Genomic DNA, 22,291 nt, shown 5'->3' with positions numbered 1-22,291 from the left:
CTCTCTCTCTCTCTCTCTTCCATTAACCAGCTCAGAATGGGATTGATAACTGTCGATAATAATTAGAGACAATGGTGGAATGAGTCCCCGTAGTACTGACATGTATGAGCCTGAAGAGCCAGCAGTGCCAATCTCAGATGTGTGGTTGGTTTTTAAAGGGAGCTGTTGAGCAGCTCCCCATTGTTCTCTAATCTGGATAGTATATTTACCTAGTGCGCAGATATTTCTAGCAATAGACAAGAATAGAAACAGCTATCACACTAATTCACCTTTCCCAAACCTGTCAGATATAAAACTGTATAAAAAGATACAATGTTAAGCTGTCATGTGATTTTGCTTGTTAGTCATGGGACTTCCCAGCCACAGAGAAAGGGATGAACCTCATGAGGAGTTTGGGGTGCTTTTCTTTCCCCACCTCATCCAGATAACAAGACAGTGACATATAGTGCCCAGTTACAGCCAAGCTTCCAGCTCCCACAGGACTCTGTGCAGAAAGCCTTCCTTCAGTGGCAGTGTGCTAGTTCATGAGGTAGTGTAGTGTGCCTTCAGAAAGTTCCCGCAGTTAGGAAGTTTTATCTGCATTAAACTGGAGCTTCTTCGGGCTGGAGAGATGGCTCAGCGGTTAAGAGCACTGACTGCTCTTCCAAAGGTCCTGAGTTCAAATCCCAGCAACCACATGAGAATTCACAACCACCTGTAATGATGGATGACGCTCTCTTCTGGTGTGCCTAAAGTCAGCTTCAGTGTACTTACATACAATAATAAATAAATCTTTAGGCCAGGCAGAGAGAGAGAGCGGGGCTGGCTGAAGCAACCTTCGTTCCCAGCAACCACATGATGGCTCACAACCATCAGTACAGCTACCCATATACATTAAATAAATAAATAAATCTTGAAAAAAACAAAACAAAAAAAACTAGAGCTTCTTCACAATTAGCAAATCGGGGTTACAAATTCCAAATGGGCACAATTTACACTGTGTCTGAGGTCAGATTACAGTCTAGTCAAAATTAGTATTGTGTGTTGTTGCTTTGCTTGCCCGCTTTCTAAATAATATATAGGCTGAGGGAGGGAGGCTCAGCAGGAAATGGCCAGGACCCCGTGTATGTATAAGTCCCTCTCACTAAAGAGATTTGTTTTCTCTTGACATGAACAGTAGACTGGATTTTATCTTGAATGTCTTTCATAATAAATCTCTGTGGGATATTCAGAATGGGCCCTTTCATACTGCAAATACTCTCTCCCACTTTCCCTAGTAATTTCAGAGTGGGTCAGGGCCAGGTGGATGGTACAGGGCGGTGGTTGCCCAGGGTCCCACCTGGAAAGGGACAGCAGAGCCAGAACTAGAACACCATTTGCAGGGACAATTGAGAGCCAACCTCTATCTTCACGTGGGTCCTCGACTTACATATCATGCCCCTGCAGCAGAACATATTCCCATTTCAGGAGACTGTAAAAGGAGCCACTGTGTTTGGGTCATTTAATCAAGTGCAAGTGACAGTGACAGAAGTCTTGAGTGAAGAACAGAGTAGCATGCCTTCTGCATCCCCTTGAGAACTTTACTGGAATGAATTCCCAGCTCCATCCCTGGTCCCAGAAGCACTTTGTACCTGTGCAAGTGGGAGGGATACCCCCAACCACAGGACATCAAACAGTTCTGCTCAGAACCAGTGACTACTCCACACACACACAGAACAGAGCCACAAGCCCTCCCACCCCCCAGCTTTCACGTCGGCTCCACATCTCCATTGCTTTTCCTGCTTTCCAGGTTCAGGAACTCTCTAATTCTTGGTACAGACACCATTACCTGTAGCCCCTGAGATCTGCTGAGGCAGTGCTGCTACAGTACCCAAGGCTATATCGTGGGAGCTTTTTATTGTGGATAAACCCATGGGCTTTTTAAAATTAGAAATAATTCATATATTATATAATCCACCAATTTACTGTGTACAGTTCACTAGGGAGATTGCACATTAGTTTTTTAAATTATGGTAAAGCATGAAATTTAACATTTTAGCCATTCGGCAGCACTGATTGTTACCATTATCTATTCTAAAACTTTTCTGTCATTCCAACCCAATATTCTGTATCCACTAAATAATTTTATATTTTTCTCTGCCTACCCTATTCTCCAGACCTCTGGTATCTGTAACCTTTTTTTCCCCTTTTGTATGAGTTTGCCTATTCTACATGTTTCTTGTGTTGACTCATGCAGAATTTGTGTCTGGCTTATTTTAAGTGATACATAGGGTTCATATAAGAACTTCACTCAAAGGTTTGGAGAGATGGCTGGAGAGTTCAGAGCACATAATACCCTTCAGGAGACCTAGGCTCAATTCTCAGAGCCCATATCAGGAGGCTCATAACTGCCTGTAACTCCAGTTCAAGGGCATCCTGACATCTCTGGCTTCTGCAGGCACTTGCACACATGTGCACACATGCACATACACAACAATTAAAAAGTAAGTAAATATGAAGAGCTGTAAATCTATGTGACCAGTTCATTCTTCACCTTCTTTTGGGTTCTTAACAATTGTCGTCTGGAAGAGTCATTTGACAGTTCATCGTGGAAGGCTGTGTGACATCCGTTATTCTAACTGGTTATTTTAGAGCTTTTACTGTTTAACTTGTCATGTTGTTATACAGTCTCCCACTGAGCTTTTCATCTTCGAGGACAGAGGCGTGTTTCTATTTCTGTGTAGCTATTCCCTGTGGCACTGACTGTAGATCTCCAAGATTCCAAACTAATGGCTTGTCTTTTTCTGTCCTATCAATCTCCGGGCGTAGCACAGACTAGAGAAGCAGTCCTTTCCTCGTAACACTCACTGTGCCTGGGAGGGTTTGTGGAGAGCTGCTTTTCCCTGTTACGTAAGAATACAAGTTGAACATCCTTTATCTAAAAGGCTTGACTTGAGATGCCAGGCGGTGGTGGCGCACGCCTTTAATCCCAGCACTTAGGAGGCAGATGCAGGCAGATATCTGAATTTGAGGCTAGTCTAGACTACGTAGTGGAATCCCGTCTTTAATAAGGCTTGGATCGGGGCCTGCACAGGTCTGAGCTAGCTGGGGTCCCAGCCCTGAGAGGGGAAGTGGGCACACAGCCTTGTCCCTAACGCAGAAAATGTTTTCAAGTGATAACCACTTAGGAAGAATTAGCTCTCCAGAGGACTCTCACTGCTGTGCAAACCACACACATCAGCAGGCCCCGTGCCCAGCCCCAGACAGCCAACACGAGTGAACCAGGGGCATTTTTGGAGGACTTTTGTTTCCTAGTGATTTGTCTGATCATTTTTTTGTATATACTTTACAAATCATTTGCCTATATATTGTGTTTTCTGACTTTGTGTCTGCATCTATATTTCCTCACTCCTTTTTTGCTTGTTTTGTTCTATTCTGATTTGTTTGTATATTTTTGTGGGGCTTGTGTGTGTGTGTGTGTGTGTGTGTGTGTGAGAGAGAGAGAGAGAGAGAGAGAGAGAGAGAGAGAGAGAGCGCATGTGTAATGAGAGAGAAAGAAAAGGTGTGGATTGAGTTAGAGAGGATCTGGAAGAAGTTGAGGGAGAAAAAACCATGACCAGAACACAAAAAAAAAAAATCTATTCTCAATAAAAATTTAAATTATTTTTAAAGGCTTTGAACCAAAAATGTTTTGAATTTCAAATTTTTCCATGTACATATCTCCTGAAGGAAATTTTACACAGTTAATTTTAGTAGGCCTTCTTTTTGACTACAGCCTGCCATATCAGGCCAGACACGGGTCTTTCCACTAACACTACCATGTCACAACTCAAAAAGTTTTAGATTTGGGGGCCTTTGGGATGTGGGGTTAGAGAAGCTCCTCCTAGATAACAATAGTAATACTTTACCTGGTGCTCGGCTTCACATGTGCTGTACAGTATGATACTGGTTCTGCCATTACCCGTACTATCGCTGTGTAGACAACCAATTCCCAAGGCCCTATCATCCCGTGTTCTAACCCACAGACCCAGCTAGGGTCTTCTGCCCTAAATCAGCAAGAAAAGGGAGCCTGGCCACTGCGGGAATGGTCCAGCCCTGGCGTCACTAGTGCTGGCTATCAGGAGCAGGGCCAGGTCCCCCAGAGCTTTCACCTGACTGCCCCTCCTACCTCTGGAGGTCCACAACCCTACTGACCTTCTGCTGGCCTCCTGCCACGCTGCCCTTGGAAGAGCCCTCTTCCCCACTCTCCCTCGTGATAAAAATAGCTCACCTTGAAAAGAGCCTGGCCTGGGTCTGTGGCGTTAGGTAACACTCCTGGGGTAGGAGGACCATTGGAAACCCCATCAGATTCTATAAATACTAGCTTTTTCCCATATCAGATTAGCTGGAAAGCAGCCCTCTTGCCTAGACAATTGTTATTTCTTAAAAATAAATGATCAGTGTACAAAAATAGATGAACATCCATTTTTAAAACCTTGCATAATATACCATAGGTTCCACATCTGCCATCCCAGCAGCCTGTCACCAAGCCACAGGCAGATAGAACTGGTTCCCAGAGTAACCACAGGGACATAAAGCCCTATGAAAGGCAAGTGTTAGCCAAGAGCCACTTCAAGCCAGCTCTTCCCTGTTTCTAGTAAAGTTCTAGTTAGAAATGAAGACCAGGGTTTGGGAGCCACTCTCTGGTGGCATTAGCACACAGGAGCCTTGCTGTTAGAGCTCAAGACAGTACTTTCTCCTGACCTTGGCCCAAGGGATGGGAACTCTGCAGGAAGGCCAGGTCATCCCTAAAAATGAGTAACCAGAGGTCCTGGGAGGCCTGAACATAATCACTCAAATTCAACTCAATTTCTGTTTCTCAGCGTTTCTGAATGATGAGGTCTTCAGCCTGTCACCCATCCTCTGCCCCTCCAGCAGCATCCTGAATCACTGAACACCTCTTCCTGCCTGCTTATACTCTGCTGATTCTCATAGGCTCAGAACCATTCCCTCCAATTCCAGCTCTCACCTGCTTGATCACTCAGACAGACTCCCTCCTGTTCTAGTAGTTGGAGGGCTTGGCACCCAGCTCCACTAACTCTGCCACATGGGGACAGCTTAGACCCACTGTTGATTGTCTCAGTGTGCCCAGGCTCAGCCCAGCCCAGCCCAGCCTGCTCTGCCTGTCTTCCCATGAACTCTGGTGCAGGGCCAAACCAAGGGCTCTTCCCAGAACAGGTTCTCTTACCTCACAGCCAGCCTGCAGTCCTAACTTCTCCCTTTAACTTTGCAGCACAGTCTCCAAGCAAAGAAAAAATGTCATCAGCTGTGTCACAGTCCACGACTCTCCCTACTCTGACTCCTCCAGCAACACCAGCCCCTACTCGGTGCAGCAGCGCACAGGGCACAACGGCACTAACACCTTGGACACCAAGGGGGCCCTAGAGAATCACTGCACTGGCAACCCTCGCACCATCATCGTCCCTCCACTGAAGACCCAGGCCAGTGAAGTGTTGGTAGAATGTGAGAGCCTAGGGCCAGGTAACGTGGGACCACAGCAGAGCCGTGGCACTTCTCTGCTTTTCTCTTTTTCTGCTATTAGAAATGTTAGTACTAAGCCGGGTGTGGTGGTGCACGCCTTTAATCCCAGCACTTGGGAGGCAGAGGCAGGTGGATTTCTGAGTTTGAGGCCAGCCTGGTCTACAGAGTGAGTTCCAGGACAGNAAAAAAAAAAAAAAAAAAAAAATGTTAGTACTAGTGAAACAGAGCATACCTAATTATTTCAGGTCATCTCCATCGTACACTTGATTTTTCTTCCAGCAGCCACGGTGGGATTCTGCTATATCAGTCATTGTCATCATATTCTATACAGAAGATGTTCCTTTTGGAATTCTGAAAGCACAGCTGGCCTCTCGGTGGCTCTGCTTCTGTCGTGGTTGATAAACAGTGGAAACACCCCACTTTCTTATCAGCCAGTTTTGACAGTCCTGACATCTTTCTAGGGTAGAGCAAGTATCTGGTAAGGAAGCACATGATCTGACCTTGCCATGTGAGGGTCAGGGCTTTGCCTTGGGTGCAGAAATCTGAGCTGAGCACATTTCTCTCTGCCTTACTTAAAGAACTGACATTGCATGAGGCTTATCCTGAAAGCTGGGCCCTGGCAGAATGCCAGCGACCTTAGCCTTTGAAGTCAGGCAGCGGCCCTCTGTGCTCTTCCTCAACAGCAGCCCCTCAGTGTCCCCTTCACTCCGCTCACATACAAGAACTGGGAGGCTATGCCAAAGACTCTGCATGTCTGTTCTTCTGCTACATGCTGTCATCAGCCGCAGCCAGGCTAGGTAGCATCTTTGTGACATCAGAAAGGGACCTTCTGTTTGTCATGTGACATGGCCACAGGTTACCCTGGAAGATAAGGATACTTCTTTGGTGGTTACCAAGTTGCTGAGGTGCTGTTGCTCGAGGTGCTGGGTATGATTAAGATGAGAACTGTGGAGACTTTTCCAAGTCCCCTTCTGTGGCCAGCTGCCAATACTTTCCCAATGTTCACAGCAGGCCTGTGATTGGCCCTTTTTACACCAGGCAAGTCTGCCAGAGAGAAAATGGAGAGAGGCTTAGGCTCCTTTCTCCCTTACCATCTGACTGGGGGTGATCCATGTGGGGTGGGGATGCTCACAGGCCTCTTTCAGGCACCCCATCTACTCTCTTCAGACATCTGCCCTGCACCCAGTGATGCTCATCTTCATGTCCCAACTACCCACAGTCCAGGGTGTTGATGCTGGTTTTCAAAGTCAATACTCTCAGGGTGATAAGCAGAGTGTGGGCCCACAGTGCCCTGACTAAGAAATAACATGAGGCTGCTGAGCTGCTCAGTAAGGCGGTGTGCACATGGAATGAACCCCACAGTTATATCTCTAATATAACTAGTCTTCAGAGAAACACGTAGCTACTGTGATTACCAAACAAGAACTGCAAGAGCACAGAGGTTCTCAGAGTGGCCTCTCAGGGTCTGCTGCTTCAGATAACCTGTGCCTAAGCACATTTGCATGCACACACTGCATGACTGAACATCTGTTCCCTCATGCCCACAGAATCTGCATTAGGATAGTGAAGGCTCATCGAAGTCCCATTGTCACCTCATTCACCTCAGTAAGAAAAATCACTGCCTGAATCTCTTGACCCCTTCAGGCCCATCTTACATCCAGGCTCTTCCACTCTGACAGTGTGACCAGCTTATCTTGTCACCACAATAATAGACACTGGGCTATTTCTAACATTGCCATTTGGCAGGCCCAAGCTGTAATCCCTTGAACTGATTGATTCTTCTTCTAACATAATCCCTACAAAGTTTCTAGGATGCTGGACTAGAGCAGAGATCTGTTCACGATCTGTCACCAAGCAGGGAGGAGCTCAATCCCAGCACACAAGCTCCTGGTGCCTGGAGAGACAGGGAAGCTCTGCTGACAACCAAGACGTGCAGCTTTCTGTTTGACCTCATAGCTCGTCCTCAAAGATCCAGGGTTTGGCTGAGCTCTGAGAATCTAACTGGCTTAGTCTGGGCACTGAGTCCTAAATATAGTCTGCTCCACTGGCACCAGGACTCCTGGGAAGTTCAATCCACCAATTCCCAGGCACCTCCTGAGAGAACTCAATGCAGGGGTAAGTGAAAGGGGCCTTGGATGCCAGTGCACATTTAGATACATGGACCTCATTCTGGGACCCACTGTCTCCTTCCCAGCAATCAATCTTCCTGGACTTGGGGTTGAGTTTCATAAGAGGTGGGATGTTCCCTCTATCTTCTGCCCACCCCCGAGGTATGCAGTTTCCCTTTGTTCTGGACCCAATACCTTTGCTGGAACACTTCCATTGTCAGGGCTTGCCTTGGGGTTTGCAACCCTGACTTCATAACTCTGGAGTTTGTCAAAAAAGGTGATCTATCCCAAGTCACTCAAAGGCTCCATCTTTTATTATACATGGTTCCTTAATGTGTAGTGCCATCTGTCCTAAGATAAGATTTAGACCTTATTTAGTCAATTCCAGAAACTCAATGAAGGAAATGAATCATTAGTTGCATGACACAATGTGAGAGTGCTCAGACATCCTTGTGCTGGTGGAGATGAGGGACTTATTGCCTTCCTTAAAGCATGCCGTCTTCCCTTGGGCAAAGCATGCTCTTAGAGACTCACCACCACCTCGCGCTCCTGTCTCCCACCTGGCATTTCGTTCCTGCTTAGGCTGGCACCTGGGGCAATGGGAGGCAGCTGTCCTTCCACTCCAAACCAAAGCCATTTTCTTCTCAACTAATTCTTCTTTGTTCTTTAGCTTTTACAGAGTAGAATGAATATATTAACTGTGGATTTTAAACCATACAACACCAATAATACAGTTCACAGGCCTCTTGTGTTCCTTCAGGCATTTGAACCATAGAACACAGAGGTGCCTGGGAACTTCTCCCTCACAAGTTTGCCTAGGCTCTTTCTTGTGCAGGTTCAGTATCTCCTCAACTGTGTGCCTGCTTGTTGCTTGCCTGTTGTTGGCTCTTGGGTATTGTTCAGTAAAGAGGCTGTAGCTTACACAGGTCTGGTGATCTATATAATATCATCACAGAAGAAGCAGAGACAGGAGGGTTGCAAGTTTGAGGGCAGCCTGGGTTACATAATGAGACCCCATCACAAATAAAAGGAAGAGGGTTATGGCCTGTACATTTAGGTGCTTTTCTCTGCAAAGTATCACTCTTACTTTATTCAGGAGGTCAAAGCCTGTTCTGACCAGCCATTAGCATCTCCCTCTATCCTCTACCTCTGCCTCTTACCTTTATGCTTTGAGATGCTTCCTAGTTGCCACTCTCACCCCATCTGCTTCCCGGGTGGTACAAGTCGCAGTCCTGGCAGACAGTAGGCTCTAATAAAGCTCTGGGCTCCCTTGACCAGGTACTTACAGCCATCTGATGTAGGTATTGCCCTTCCTCAATCTCCTAACCATTAGGCTGTGGTCTTCCTACCCAGGAGCACCAGTCAACTCTCAGAATGTATTATAATGCAGACTCTTATGCCACCCCCAGCTACAAGTCTGGGATCACAGTGACCAAAGTGTAGAGCAACCTCCTGGCTGGGCAGAATCTCTACATTGCCAGTAACATAGGAACAGCAGTTATGTCAGGCCATTCCCTGGGAGAGTTAGTCTCATCCTGTCTGAGGTCAGGAGAGCCGCAGCATTATTGTAACTTCTGCTGTGTGTTAGGTCCAGCCATTAGCATGATCACATCTGATCCTCCGGGAGGGAATCAGGCAGGCCTCCTCCCTTCCACACACCTCCCAGGTATTGCTATAACACTTCCCCCAGAGGACCAGTGAGTGTGGGGCTAGCATAGGCCTGCACCTTTACCCTTGATCTTGCTTCTCCTCTCTCCCTCATTTGCAGCTCAAATACTCCATGCAGCCAAGGGCCAGAGCCCAGCTGTCTCTCTAGAGTCAAGATGAATACCTGCCTAGGTCTGGGGACTACGTAGTTTATGCCTGGACATATGTCTTGGGAACATGTCCTACCTTGAAGGCTGCTGTTGGGGAAGGGAGGGAGTAACTCTAGACAGCCAACGGGCATGCGACTGACCTGTATGGCTGTTCTACCTCCCTCAGCGATCAGTGCCAGTCACCATTCGTCCTCCTTCAAGTCCAAGTCCTCCAGCACCGTGACCTCCACCAGTGGACACTCTTCAGGGAGCTCTTCAGGAGCCATCGCCTACCGTCAGCAGCGGCCAGGCCCCCACTTCCAGCAGCAGCAGCCCCTCAATCTCAGCCAGGTAAGCCCCAGAGGCCACAGGAGACAGTGCCCTTAATGGGCCTCATTGGCTTATTGCTACCCTAGACCATCCCTGGGAAAGGCAGTATCTTGTTCACAGAGAGCCAGGCCAAAGCAAAGTGACAGTACTTAGTAACGTGGTGGTAGGACAGACCTGCCGATCAGGGCCCACATGGTACTATGTCAGCCCAGCAAAGGTTGGACATGCTGGCTTGCTGTTGCCCTGGCCCGCCAGGCTATCCCTGAAGTTGCCTTGCTGCAGAGGTCCTCACAACCAGCACCCACACCCATGGAGGGAGCACCCGGAGATTTGCACGCATGCCCCAAACATGTGGGATCTTTTCAGGAGAGAGGGTTTTTGCTTGGACTCTTTCTGGAAGACCCAATTCTAGAGTGAGATCTCACATGATGTGGGAAGGCAGTTATTGAGAGAAGGGTCCTTCTCCCCCTTCAGCCAAGTGTCCCAGCTTGGCTCTGAGCTTGCTGAATAGCACCCTAGCCTGGTGATTGGCCAAACAGACATTACTTTCTCAATCCAAACAAATCTTCATGCTCTCTGCTTTTGAAGGGAAGCATCTGTTGTCACTCCTGCCTCTCCTTCTGTCCTTCCTCCCCCTCCTCCCCCTAATGCTGTCTCTCTGCTGCTTTTCCTTCTCAGGCTCAGCAGCACATGGCTGCGGACCGCACCGGGAGTCACCGTCGACAGCAGGCCTACATCACTCCTACCATGGCGCAAGCTCCGTACACCTTCCCACACAACAGCCCCAGCCATGGCACTGTTCACCCCCACCTGGCTGCGGCTGCCCACCTCCCCACCCAGCCTCACCTCTACACCTATACAGCGCCCACAGCCCTAGGCTCCACCGGTACTGTAGCCCACCTGGTGGCATCCCAAGGCTCAGCACGCCACACCGTGCAGCACACTGCCTATCCGGCCAGCATCGTCCACCAGGTCCCTGTGAGCATGGGGCCCCGGGTCCTGCCCTCGCCCACCATCCACCCCAGTCAGTATCCGGCCCAGTTTGCCCACCAGACCTATATCAGCGCCTCGCCAGCCTCCACCGTCTACACTGGATACCCACTGAGTCCTGCCAAGGTCAACCAATACCCTTACATATAAACACTGGAGGAGGCCCGCCGGGAGGAGGGGGGAGGGGCTCCCAGACCGACTTGGGGAGCTGGGATTTTCTGCTGCAGGTGCCGCACACAAGCAATGCACACAGGGCAGGGAGGGGGCAGTCGGGGCACAGGTGAAACTTGAACTAGGAAGTGGGAGGACTTAGAGTGGAGAAGAGAACATTTTAAAAGGAGGGGTAAGGAGGGGAAATCTATGCTTTTTATTTTAAAAAAGAAAAAGGAAAAAAAAAGAAAAAGAAAAATGTTGGTAACAAAAGAGGAAAAAAATGAAAGAAAAACACAACTCACAAACCCATTCTGCACCAAACTGGAAGGAGAAGAGGAGCGGCTGGAGCCTGGAAGCAAGGGGCCCCAGGTTTTTTGAAGAACTTTATGAACTTTTTAAAGATTATTTTCATATGACAGCAAGTGACATTGAAGAACTTGCTGTCAGGGACACCAGATATGGAAGTCCAGTAGATTTTTAATTAATTGAACATAAAAATTAGGGATTTTCCCAGAACTCCAAAAGGGTCAACATCCCTTTCAAATGTCAGGTTATGGCCTGAAAAGACTCATATTTGGGGGTTGGTTTGGGGTTGGCAAAGCCCAGTTCTGACTTATTTGTCAGAAATAGTGGGGTCAGCTAAACTAATGGAAGATTCCCCCAGAAGAAGGGCGGGGTTCCTCTTTTGGAGCATTCTGGATAAATCCCTAAGCAATGTTATTCCTCAGATGTCATTAATTATGTATGTTGCAGTCCTTAATTATTTTCTTTTCTGAGACTTTCTTTTCTCTTTGGATCAACCCCTAGTCGTGTAGCACAGGCTAGTGGTTGTTCTGGACACCCTAGAAGAATGTAGCACTGCACCCTTGTTTCCTACCTTGTGTTCAACTCCAGTGATACCAATAGACTAGTCCTCAATATAATTGCACAAAGTGATTTAACATAGGCATGGAACCAATGTGGTAGTCCAGGTGATCGAGTGAGTGTGCGAGCACGTGTGGGTGTGACTGGGGCTGCCACCCTCCCCATGTGTCCCTTGGCACCGCCGGCCGTCACAGCCCTTGCAGTCTTGATTTTACATCATTCCCTCCTAGTGCCTTAACGACTGACAGACAGAGACATGGCAAAGGGTCTACTTCCACTGGTACTCTCCAAGAAACTGGTCGGGGCTGGTCAGATGTTCTCAGCTCTGTGTAAGCTGTTGTAATATTTTACTTGGGTCTTTATGATTTTTCATTGTTTTAATGTCATGTGGATTGTCTTTCCTGGGCTCTTTGTGAGCAGAAGGATTTCAGAGAAGCTCGCATAATGAAAAGGGAGAGACCCGTGGACCTCACGGGGGACGTGGGCGCCGTATGGTGAAGCACAGTGGTGACAGCTGGCTCTTTCGGTGAGTTTTACTTTGAGGGCAGAGACCCAGAGAGACTCCTCGCCCTGCCCTAGCTGTGCCATGGATGGCGCTAGGGAGTCTAGGGAATGGCAGCTTTGCCAGGCAGCTGCCTCAGCTGTCAAGCCCACCACCTCCTCCCCGGTCCCTCCCTCCCACATGAAGCCTGGTAGTCGCAGACGCACCCACATCTCTCTCCGCCAGCTCAGGAGCTGGGCAGGCTCCTGGCTTTGCCAGCTCTCTCCCACTACAGACCCACTGGTAAGTCTGCTGTCACCTCTGTCCTGAAATTAGCCTAGCTCTCCCTAGACAGTTTGATCTCTGCCTGTGAGAGAGAGAGATAATGAGCTGAGGGTTGAAGGGGCACTAGTGGGGTGGCCAGAGATCCATTGCACTGAGAAAACATTGCCGTGGACAACTAAGCCTCCAAAGAAATCCACCCTGAGCCTGTGCCCCTTTGCTGTATTCTGCATACTTTCTCCAGGCTTGGACAGTGGAGGGGGTAGGAGTTCTCTGTCCTCCTGAGAAACTCTGGAGCCGTTGTTTTAGAGACCTGTCAGGTCCAGGACGGGCTGAATTGTTTGATCCTGATGTGAGTCCTAGCTGGCCCTTCATCCACATCATCAGGTACAAAGGGGTCTCTGGTCAGCAGACCAGCATCCTCCAGCCCCCTCCCTTTCCTCCCTCTTTAGGCCCTGATCAATCTACTGTGAAAGGCTCTCCTCATAATAGCTGTCCTCCTTCAGTAACGAAGCTTACTTAGCTTTTAGCTGTGAAAAACTCTGGAAACTTGCCCAACCATTAATTCTTATAAAGTCCCTAAACTGGATGTGTCTCAGTGCACCCTGGGCCAAAAAGAAGATACGCTAGACTTGGGCCTGATCTGACCCACTCCAGCAGAGGGCTTACTGGGAGTGGACTGGATGATGCTGGCCTGTGGTAGGGCGCTCCATTTTTCTTATCCTGGTCAGAATCACGTTATTCCAAGACCAGCTCTGGCTGGAAGTGAGACAGCAAGAAAGCTATCCATTCGGAGAGGGATACGGAGCGGGATACGGAGCAAAGCCTTTGGAGCCCCTGAGCCAGAGGCTGCTAGAGCCTCTCCAGCATGCAAGTCTGTCACAGAAGTTTCTAGCAGCTAGATGGCAGCATTTCCCATAGGACTGTCTCATACTAAGTCACCATACTAAATTGCAGCTGACAGTGGGCCTGGCTTGCCCTGTCACGGGCAGTACCTGGAAGGCCAGCAGTCTCTGGAGCCGGCCTTCTGGGGAGGACCGAGCTTGCCCTCCATCTCCTCCTGCCTGCTTGTGCTGCAGCTTCTCACTCTTCCACACATCCCACCCTTTCTCTTCCAGACCAGGAATGAGTGTTCCTTGCTGCTCATAAAGTTAGTGTTGTACTGACTGTATTATTGCCACTGTAATTATGATTGTTATCACCTTGTTGCTATTTTAGTCAGGGTTTGAAGTATACATTTATTCCAAGTATCTTTGTGTTTTCTTCATAATATTTAAATTTATTTTATTCTTGCTGTGTGTATATGAGTAGACTGGAGGGACATATAGATTAGATGTCCAATCTTGTCAGAGGAAAGAAAAGGAAAAAAAAATAAGAAAAGGCCCAGGAATTAGGAAAAATTGTTTCTATCAGCTCTGCCCCTCACAGAGCTGCAGGGAAGACAAAGCAGAGATTTGGATGCACTGGGGCCTTCTTCTCTGCATGGCCCGGCTGTGGTACAAAGCCACTATCAGTGCTGTGTCTTTTGGACCCTTTGGCAACTTCTCTCACATCCTCTGCGCTCTCCTCCAGGTGTGAACTACTGACCAGACTCTAACCTGCCTCGCATCTGACGTGTAGCATAAAAGGCCCCTTTCTCAAAGCTTCCACTAACCCCCGCCCCGTCCCTTCACTCTTCCCATTCATGTACTTGGGGTGTGACTTGTCTTCCTCAATGCAGAGACAGTGATCCCACCTGGAGGCCATAGGTACAGTGAGGGTAATGGGCACAGTGCTCCTGTGAGAGTTCCCTCGTCTGTTCTTCCCCAGGCAAATCCTCCCAGCTCCCAGTTCTAGGGAGCCAGGTAAAGGAACAGGACACAAGACAGTCTCACGGGAAGGACCTCTTCTAAATCACTGGCAAGTCAAGGGCACATGGAACCTTTTAGGCCACCCTGCTTCTGAGCTGTGGCTGTACCCTGCCTGCACTGTGATGATGGGTGTGTATACACCCCACTACCACTCAGAAACAACCAGGCCCCCAGTAAAGAAAGGACTGAAGCAATAGCTTCCCCAAACAGACAAAAACAGCCATTCTGCAGTCCTCATCCCACAACCACCCCTCCCCTGATCTCGTCCCACATTCTGAGCTGACGCATCAGGAGTAACACAGAATCCCAGCTAGTTATCATCCTCACTAGGTCCCCACTGAGGTGCTCAGCACTGCATCCCTTTACAAAGAAGATGGAAGGAAGGCTGCTGCCCTTGGGACTATACTCACCTAGTGCTTACTAGACCATGTGTCCCTGGTGCATCCTCTGGGCCTTCTTTAATGAAGATAAACTGCTCGGCATGAAGAAGATGAATTCAGCTCAGGTCTAAAATAGGTCTGTGGCACCTTGTGACCCTCAGGTCAGCAGAGTGCTGCTGCTCGCTGGGTTCTTCCTGGGCCCTGGCACCCATGTCTCTGTCAGTGTGTCGGGGTGATGTTTTAGGAACGTGGATGAGGAGCAGGCCAGTAGGCAAGGCTTGTGTTAGTGCCAGTTAGCCCTGTGAAGTGGATGTTTGATGTGATTCAGAGGAAAAGGGAGTAGGGTTGCCCAGTGTCCCTGACTGTATTGAGTTCTCCCCTTCTTGGTAATGAAGTTGTTTGCAGCTGTAAAAGCCAACCTGGCTTTGGTCTCTTTGTCTAAGAACTGGAACTGACCAGCCAGCATGGAGCAGGTCAGGAAGGGAGGTTAACACAGCAGACAGGACCTCCCTTGACTGGGTCTCAGATGTTGCAAACACTCATTTTGAACAGTGTGTGGTGGAGGAGTGGGTTGGGTGATGTGAGTGGAGTTTACGTTCTTGGAAACTGGAGTGAGGTGCCTAGGAGGCTTAGGGAAGTATTGCTGGTGGTTCATGATGATGATGGTGACTGGGTCCCTACCTGCCCCTCCTGCCCCGGGTTCTCAACATCTGGCTAAGGGAGGGTAGGATGTGGGCGTGGCTCTTGCTGGCCTGCCAAGTAGCTGCTAGGATAGAAAACAGAAAGAAGATTGCTCTATGTCCTCAGCTAGCAGACAGAATTCCATGAGACAAGCTCTCCTTTCATGGCCCAGCCTGAGACTGCACACACACACACACACACCACCAGCCACTGTACCACAGCACACTCCGCCCCGGGGCTCACAGGCTTTGCCCCTTGCTCATGTTTTCCCCTCTTATTTGCTTTACAAATTTTCAGTGTAGAAGCCTAAAGATTAAACAAGCCTGAGATGTCCTTACCAAATTGGAAAGGAAAGTACAGCTGTCCCTTTCTGTAGCCAAAGAACCCTCTCGAAGACAGCTCCAGAGACGGACGGATGCATCCCCTGTTCCTTCCTGGACAATAATGACTTCAGTGACCTTCCATTCATCTTTCCTTTCTAGCCTGCCCCCCCCTTTTTTTTTCATTGCATTTATTTCAAAATCACTCATCTTTAAAGAGGAGTGGAGTAGTGGCCCTAAATGCTGCTACCCCAAGGAACTGGTATCCCTCTAGCACTCCTTTGTGATTAATTGATCTCATGTTACTATGGGAAGCTAGAAAACAAGCAAGCAGCCTTCTCTGATGACCCCACACTGTATCCCAGGCTGAGGATGTGTAGGTCGGGCTGGTGATGGCAGTATAGACCCACTTGCCTAGTCTCCACAAACAGGCTCAGACAAGTCCGTCAAGCCACTAGAGAACCAAAGATGGCAAGATAAGGCTTAATTGCAAAAGGAACCTCATGAACTTTGGCACTATGGTTCACTGTAGTAACTACCCGAGGAAAGGTTTCCCGAGTCTTTGGGGTGGCTCCTGAGAAGTTGCTCCAACCAGTCTCTTCCCTTCTGACTCAGAGCTGCCAGAAAAGAGATCCTGGAGGTTCCCTGTCACAGAACCTCCATGCTTCCTGGCTTCTAAGCTAGAACCCCTCCCTGTCCCAATCCTTTGGGTGTCCCTCACCATAGACCCCATCCAGGAGAACATTATACTGATTGTCTCTTGCTGCACAAGAGCAGTGTCCCTCATGTAAGGACTCACTGACAGTTGTTGCGTATCTACAGTATGCCAAGCCCTTTCTCGGTGTCCTCTCAGACCCATCCCTGGGAAGAAGTCAACACCTGCTATGTGACAAATAGAAAAGCTGGTCCTCTGAGGACGTGGAAAGTGTGAAAGGGGAACACGGTGCATTTCAAAGCCCCCAGGTTCCTGATCCTGGTTTTCTTAATCCAGACTTTACAGCTGTGGAGTTTTGTTTCCCTGTTTCAGTAACTGCAGTGCGCAGCCTCCTGTCTCTAATGAGCCGTTCAGTGATGCTCCCATTCCCTGTGTGCCAAACACTGTGCTAAGAATTGCTGACGAGCCCAAGGACTGCAGCCGTGCAGGACCTGTGTAGAGGAGGCACCTGGCCTGCAGACCCCAGGACCTGCCCAGGCCACCTAGCTAATAAGGGAAGTCAGGGCTTGACATTCTGTCTGCTTGGCTCTAGAGCTGAGCTCACACACCAGCCTCAGCTGCCTTCCTTGTATAACAAGGACAGTCCTTTGTAGAATGTCACACCCTGACTGCCCTGTGTGACTGGACTTCAGCAGGTATGTGCAGAGAGGGTTCCTGGATTGAATGCAGGTGAAAGAGGCAGAGTTTGACTGTAGGAAAAGTCTCTGGGGAGTCCCTCAGGATCCCTAGAACTCCTGTTTCCTTCCAGCAACTGGCTTTAGCCACTCAGGCTGCTGCAGCTCCTGTGAGAGTGCAGGGAAGGTGTTCTTTCTTTTAAATAAATACATAAAGATGATTTTTTTCTTGCTTATAGTTAATCTTAGGAAGGCAATACTAAAAATATATATTTTTTCCAAAATGCTATTTTTTACTGTACTTGATAAGTATCACGGCGGCTGTGATCTCTGTAATGGGCCCGCTGTTCAGCTCCGCACGGAACCGGGAGCCAGGTTCACGCCAAATCTGTAAATACCATGTGGGTCTGTGTCCAGGAACTTTGTTTTCTATGAAGAAACAGACAAAAATAAAAACAAAAAACAAACAAAAACAAAAAGGGGGGAGTGGGATAAAGGCAAGATGACTTGGGGAAGAGAACAAAATTGAATTTTCTTGCAGGAAACACCCTTCTCAAAGAGAAGGACAACACAAAAGTGGGCAGCGCAGCTGCAGGTTGGGAGGAGGGGCGGGGCCCCTGGCGGCCGCAGGGGCGAGAGTACTGTGCTGGAAGTTTCCATTCACCTGAGAGATGACAAAAATCTAGAAATGCTTTCGGGCTAGGCTTTAACTTTTTCAAACTCTGTTTCGGGTGGGTTTGTTTCTCTTTTCTTGTAAAAATGTCTGTACTGACTGGCTCCAGGCTTGTTTGCCTAAATTCTTAGGTGGTTTACACAAGTTCTCAATTCTTGTAGAACTTTAAATCCATTGGAAGCAAACCCAGCCAGCGTAGATCTGAGGTCCTGGCTGGTGTCAGTAGGTGTTCTGGGACTCAGAGCACCTAACAACATCTTCAGAAGGTTTAGCTATGTTATCTTACACAAACTGTGACCCTAATGGCAATAATTACCTCAAATGTGGGCATTCGTCCTGGTCTAGCCTTTTTTGAAATCATGTAGCCAGCTTAATCTTGTGATTTAAAAGACAATGAAATGTTCTCTGTGGGCTGAAAGTAAGGATTAATGCAAACCCTGGTCACTGTTGCCTAAATGAGTTCTGAGAATAGAATTCTCATCATTACACCAGAAGTGAAACCAAGAAGAGATATGTCTGCGTTTCATAATCAGTATGCTGTTCAAGTACGCGGGAGCACATTTCTCTGTAATGTGCCCTCTGATTGATTTCTCCACTGTCGAGTAAATGACACAATTGACTGTAGATACTCAAACATACTTCTGGCTACATTTTATAGTTAAAGTATTTTATAGTTTACATTTAACCTGGTACTTTTTAAAAAGAAAATTGTTTATAACTGACATCTTCAACCACAGCGATTGACTGACTCTTGTGTTAGAAGCTGTCTCCCCAAGGCAGGCTTGTCCCACTTGTGCTGTTCCACAGCCTGATGCAGCCTGTTCTGCAGCCTGATGCATGTGCTTCCCTTATTGTTGCTATCCAGTGAACCTGAGAGTGTGAAAGGAAGTCAGGAGGGAATGGGAAGGGGCGAGTCCTGAACCTGGGCCATCCGCAGAGTCCGGTGCCTTGTGCGCCAGAGCTTGGAGAGGTGGGGAGACTGATCCCCGCCTCACCAACACTGTCTTGATGTGAATGCTTCCTTTGTGACCAGGCCACTCACCTGGCAGTAGGTGACGCTGGCACTCAGCAGCTCTGCAAATATGGATACTGCTCCTGGGTCTGCAGTGAACCTTGGTCAGCATTTTGAGAGGGAGAACCATACCCCTGTGCCCATGTTCACTGGCTGGATTTTCTACATGTTGCTGGTTTTGTCAGTTTTTTGTTTTTCTTTAAAACAAACCCCATGTAAAATAACATGTACTTTAATTTACCCATTGCCTGGCTAAGATGTGAAACTCGGTTCAGAAGGTGGCTTCAGAGCCAAAGGGCTGGGGTGGGCAGTGCAGGATGGTCCTGGAGACTGGGTCCACAGATGGCTTTGCAGTGATGGAAGCAGGCTTCAGAGACATGAGCAAGAGAAGACAGGAAATGTCAATTTCCCTGACAGTTTTGTAAGGTTTGGGTTGGGTTTTTACTGGGGTATTTTATTATATTGTGTCTTTAAGACAGGTTCTTACCATGTAGTCCTGGATGGTCTAGAACTCACAATGTGAACTGGGTTTTGTTTGGTTTTGGTTTTCTCTTGTGCCACCACTGAACTGTGGAGGACCTGTGGCGACCTGTGGTGACTCCTCACCGCCCATGTTTGCTTTGCGCTCACAGCATGCTCTTGTATCTGTTGAATGTCCTTGTAGAATGTTCTCACGCTTCTTAGTCATATCCTAGGCGTGTGTACGTGTGTGTGTGTGTGTGTGTGTGTGTGTGTGTGTGTATGATTTGCTTTGCACTAATAAACCAAATGAATTTTGTCTCATTGTCTTTGAAGCTAACTCATGTTTTTAAAAGTGAGAGGTATAGAAATGGGCTTTTCATTATTATTTGAAAAGTAAATTCACTGTAGCTTAAAAATAAAAAGGGCTCTGCTGTCTTCTCTTTAGTTCCCTCTCAACCAATTTCCAAATGACTCTCCTGGCCCCATCCCCACCTCTGGCTCCCCACTGCAGATCATGCTCAGGCACTCAGGACTCCCAGAAAGTTCAGCCCTGGGAGCCATGCCCCTGCTCGCTGCCTGCCTGCCTGGCTGTTGGTCCATGGATTGCTGTCACTGTCAGTACTCTGGCTCAGGTTATGAGGAAGGACGTGGAAGTTGAAAGTGACTTAACTATGCCATCCTCTAGCTTTCTATCACACACACACACATACCATGTGCCCTTCAGAGCAGAAGTTCACACTGCCTCCAAGTCTGTTGGCTTCCTGCCCTCCACATCCCTCTCTCTTGTGTTACTGCCCATTTAACGCTGGCTTTCTTCCATGGGTTACCTAGGGCACAATCATTTATAGTCCCCAAAGCACCCTTCACCCCTTTATGTGTGTATTTTAACCAAATGAAGTTGACAAGAAAGGCATATGTTGGGGCTGCAGGATTTCTAGTGTAGTAGAAGCATTGTATAGATAGAGATGTTGATATATATGTTTGTGTATATATATATCAAGCCAAATTTCTGATAGAAAAGTATAGCTTTATGGATGAGAAGGAAAAGGAGCCCTCTAGAGTTTGGAGCCAGCTTTGATGTGTCCAGTGAGCAAGACGCACCGGGCTTCACGAGCAGCTAAGGACCCAGCCCTTGCCTCACCTCTGCAAAGCTAGGGGGCCCCAAGGGTTCTGCTGCTCTCTGTGGGTCCCCAGCAACGAAGGCGTAGGAGAGTGAGGGGACATAGATCAGAAGGACTGGAATTCTTCATCCCATTTTGCTCTGACCACATGTTTTGAGCTACAGCCTGATTATATCACATTTCCAAAATGTAGTACCATGAAGATGGCGAGAGAGATCTGTCGAAATACTTAGCTTTCGACTGCCTGTGGCTTCGGGATGCTCAGGACAGAAAGACACACTCCCCAAACAAGAACATGGAGAAGGAGGCCTGGCAGTACTCATGGCCACGGCCAAGGGGAGAGGCTCCTCCCCCAGGTCATCTCATCTCGATCTTTCTCTACCAGGTCATCTCAGCGCAGTCTTGATAACCTCTCGAAAGCCCTGGCCTGTCCTGTTCCTTCACTGTATGGTTTCTGTAATAAAGTGTTAATCCATGTTAATCTGTGTGGGGATTATTGCGTGCAACAGTATTTTCTCGTGTACCTCTTTTTTCCTCTGTGACGTGTCCCTCTTTTTTTTTAATTTATAAATGTCTAATTTGTTTTTTTTTTTTTTAAGGACAAACCAGTGTGTCGTAGACCTCTATGTAACCTGTCCCTTAGTGTCATTATAGGTATGTTATAAGGATGGATATTTTACTTGGCTTTAGAATGTTTTTCAAGAAAACTAATTCTTAACTGATGAAGTTGTTGCTACTAAAATGCTTGTTTTCATCATGATGTCGTGCGCTTCTAAATTAATCATCATTTTCGTTGTAGAAAAATGGAGTGAATTTATATTAGTCTTGGGAACTAATAATAGCATTGTAAATTTATGAGATGATTTTAACAGAAAAAATATAGAAGAATATAGTTATTTTAATTGTAATATTACTAACTGTAGGGTGAGGCGGGGGTCCTGTTGTGGTGAACTGTTATAGCTTGTTACTCAGTTTCTTTTTGATCATTTTCTCGGTCTCTGAGGTGAAGCGAGTTATTAATTGAATCTGTAAACTCACATATGCATATTGTATATGTGTAGCGATGTGATCACACTGTCTTGGAATTACATTAAACTGTTTGGAATCACTAAACTTTGTCCAACCGCTTCCTTATCCAAGCCTCACTAGGGGGCGCCATTGCAAGTAACTGCTCCCTGTCTCTGAAAGGAGTCACAGTGCGCATGCTGGAGAGAGGCGGGCCTGTGGTCATTTCACTGCCAATCCCGTGCTAAGTCTCTTGGACCCCCATTGCCTCTCAAGCTACAGCGACCCGATCTGTGCCCACATTCCTTCCCTGAGACCCGAGGCAAGGCTGTCCCGTGAGCATGCAAGCATTCCTCCCGGGGCTACATTCTGCTTCTTCACCCTCAACAGCAAGACAACCTCGATGTGGCACAGCCCCGTTGCCAGGGCTGATGGCCCCACTGGAGCCTCACCCAGGCCTGCCTCCACCTACACACCCCACCTCAGAAAGCCTAGAAGCTGTCACAGCTCCTGACTTCCGTGTTTTGTTGGTTTGGTTTTGGCCGTTCCCCTTTTCTCAGCCCGTCCAACCCCATTGCATTCGGACTCAAGAGTTTGCCTCTCCCATGGGCTTCATATGCGAGCAGCCATTCATGATTTGTCCTTTTAGGCCTGGCTTATTTTAATAAATGTTTTTAGGTTCATTCATGTTACAGAGTGGATCGGAATTTCCTTTTGCAGACAGAATAGTGTTCTGTTACAGGAACATAGCACACTTTGCATGAACATTCATTCGCCCTGCTGTCCCCTATGGCTTTTCTACCACTGTGAACTTGGGAGAGCAAAATTCTCTTCAAACCCCTGCTTTTGGTTCTTCCCCATCCATATGTCCTATAGAGGTGGGTCACATGACAACTTTATATTAACTTAAAGAGCCACCATAGTGTCCCCATGGTGACTCTGTGCAGCTTCATGTTCTCCTAGGCACTCTCATCCT

At 47.9% G+C, this 22,291-nt stretch overlaps 1 protein-coding gene across 1 annotated transcript in view; it reads left to right on the top strand.

Annotated features, from left to right (window-relative positions):
• The window catches only part of Hipk2 (homeodomain interacting protein kinase 2), a 63,754-nt gene extending 42,308 nt beyond the window's left edge, over nucleotides 1-21,446 (top strand). The window contains exons 11-13 of the mRNA XM_029535268.1: nucleotides 5,231-5,478; nucleotides 9,570-9,733; nucleotides 10,391-21,446. Of these exons, the coding sequence (XP_029391128.1) occupies nucleotides 5,231-5,478; nucleotides 9,570-9,733; nucleotides 10,391-10,852 (874 nt within the window). The 3' untranslated portion in view covers nucleotides 10,853-21,446. The remainder of the gene's footprint in view (nucleotides 1-5,230; nucleotides 5,479-9,569; nucleotides 9,734-10,390) is intronic.
• The last annotated feature ends 845 nt before the right edge of the window (nucleotides 21,447-22,291 follow it).

The sequence above is a fragment of the Mus pahari genome, chromosome 2 (genome assembly GCF_900095145.1).
Source record: "Mus pahari chromosome 2, PAHARI_EIJ_v1.1, whole genome shotgun sequence".
NCBI classification, from domain to species: domain Eukaryota; kingdom Metazoa; phylum Chordata; class Mammalia; order Rodentia; family Muridae; genus Mus; species Mus pahari.
Note: the sequence above shows the minus strand (reverse complement) of the source record. Positions and strands in the feature narration are given on the sequence as shown.